The following is a 2,395-nucleotide window of genomic DNA, read 5'->3' as shown; positions in this document are numbered from 1 at the left end:
TTTCTCCTTAAAAGGAATATATATCACCCTTTCTGAAACTCGTCCTCCAAGCTGATGCGATCTTAAGGACCAAGATGGTGAAACTCGCTCTCAACCTGCAAGAAGTCTCCTAGCTTGCAAAACTAAAACGCTGATGGGATGACCACAAATATTTAGATCTCAATTAAAGACTCCCCAAACCTTCTGACTGATGGGGTGATGGGTCAGTCTCATGCACATGCTTGCATTGAAACCCAGTTAATGAAACCTACCACCCTTGGTATGGGTGATCGTAATTGCATCGATCCTTTCTCAGGCTATTTATTGAAGTCCCTGCTCCTCCACACCCGCTTCAGACCCATCTCAATCCCTTCCCTTCCATCCCTCTCCATGCATCTCTTCTAACCCTACCTATCACTCTTCTTCGGAATGCTGGTCCATCAAACAGTTCCATCTCTCCCTTCTTAGCCTATCCAAGCTTCTTGCTTGTTCCATTTCTCTGTTAGTTCTCTTCCCAGTAAAGCTTTCAAACGATGAAGTTGCTATAACGAATAGAAGCCTCAGATTAGCTATGCTCTTACCTCACCTCACTCCAACTTGTTTTTCTTCCGGTAATACCCGGCTTTGAGCATTCAGTCCTCTGAAGGTTTCAAACTGCTTATAAGTCATGCCGAAGTTTGTGAAGCTTGGATACCACTACTTCATGTCATATCTCATGCCGCTATCCCTTGTTCTTCTCATCGGTCATCTCTGGACACTCTTCAGGGGAGACTCTCAGGAGATGTGGAGTCGCCCTCTGACCAAATTCCACACCATAGTCTTCTGCTCTGCTCTCTCTGCTTGTGCTGCCATTATTTACCTCATGGTCCGGCCGAGGCCGGTCTACCTGATAAATTTTTCTTGCTACAAGCCCGACGACTCTTGCAAGTTTAGCCACGAGGCCTTTGTCCAGAGGAGTATAGTCTTAGGGACCTTCACCAAGGAGAACGTTGCATTCCAGAAGAAGATCCTCGAAAGGTCGGGGGTCGGTCAGTCGACATACTTCCCCGAGGCCGTCGCAAGGCTTCCGCCGGATCTTCGGATCGTCGAAGCGAGGAAGGAGGCCGAGATGGTGATATTTGGAGCTGTCGAAGATCTCCTAGCAAAGACTCAACTTAAGGCCAAGGATATAGATATCTTAGTGGCGAACTGCAGCCTGTTCAGTCCCACCCCTTCTCTTTCCACCATGATCATAAACCATTATAAGCTAAGGGAGGATGTTATTAGCTATAACCTCAGTGGTATGGGATGCAGTGCTGGCCTCATTTCCATGGACCTCGCCAAGCATCTTCTCAAGGTAATTAGCCTCATTGCAAGATGGTGGTTATCATTCCTTTCTCCTTTTATGACTGCTTATCATCTATATATATATGTGCATGTGTGGAACTTGGCCTCATGGCCATGACGAACGTTATGGAAGTGCAGGTGCATCCAAACTCGTATGCATTAGTAGTGAGCACGGAGAACCTTACTCTGAATGGATACTATGGAAACAACCGCTCCATGCTCGTCACTAACTGCCTCTTCCGCGTGGGTGGCGCGGCGATCCTTCTATCCAACCGCAGATCGGACTGCAGCCGAGCCAAGTACAAGCTCACACATGCAATTCGCACCCACAACGGCGCCGACGACAACTCCTACAGCTGTGTCCTTCAAGGGGAGGATGACGCCGGGAAGGTTGGCGTCGCCCTGTCGAAGGATCTCATGTCGGTCGCAGGGGAAGCACTCAAGGCTAATATTATGACCTTGGGGCCTAAAGTCCTCCCCATTTCCGAACAGCTTCTCTTCCTTGTTACGTTGGTGCGTCGAAAGCTCTTCAAGATGAAGATTAGTGGGTACGTTCCTGATTTCAAGCTCGCGTTCGAGCACTTCTGCATCCATGCCGGCGGGAGGGCGATACTCGACGAGCTAGAGAAGAGCCTTGGCTTGACTGGGTGGCACATGGAGCCTTCGAGGATGACGCTCTATAGGTTTGGTAACACTTCAAGCAGCTCATTGTGGTATGAACTAGCTTACTCTGAAGCTAAAGGTAGGATCAAGAAGGGTGATAGGGTATGGCAAATTGCATTCGGTTCTGGGTTCAAGTGCAATAGTGTTGTTTGGAGAGCACTGAGGACCATCAAGCCTACTGAGAACTACCCATGGCTGGATGAGATCGATGACTTCCCTGTTGATGTGCCCAAAGTGACGCCTATTAACGTATGATTAAAGTTATATGCTATTGTTCAGGATTAAAGTTGTTATTTATGAGTTTGTGCTGCATCTCGATGGATGGTTGAAAGAGTTGAACTTTATCGTATGACGGAATTGAAGGTTGATCTTAAATATGGTTGATTTTTTTCCCTATTAAATGAAAAGGATGGGCTGTACGTTGCTG

At 47.5% G+C, this 2,395-nt stretch overlaps 1 protein-coding gene across 1 annotated transcript; it reads left to right on the top strand.

The window, feature by feature from the left end:
• Positions 1-328: 328 nt before the first annotated feature.
• Positions 329-2,395, top strand: LOC103712420 (3-ketoacyl-CoA synthase 11-like). Its single transcript, XM_008798937.6, has 2 exons — positions 329-1,315; positions 1,444-2,395. The coding sequence occupies exons 1-2, from the start codon at positions 647-649 to the stop codon at positions 2,221-2,223; spliced, it is 1,449 nt and encodes a 482-aa protein (XP_008797159.2). The 5' UTR covers positions 329-646; the 3' UTR covers positions 2,224-2,395.

This window comes from Phoenix dactylifera, chromosome 2 (assembly GCF_051530095.1).
Source record: "Phoenix dactylifera cultivar Ajwa chromosome 2, Ajwa_hap1_PhDact_Kaust_v1.1, whole genome shotgun sequence".
NCBI lineage: Eukaryota > Viridiplantae > Streptophyta > Magnoliopsida > Arecales > Arecaceae > Phoenix > Phoenix dactylifera.
The sequence above is the reverse complement of the archived record's forward strand: the minus strand, read 5'-3'. Positions and strand labels throughout refer to the sequence as shown.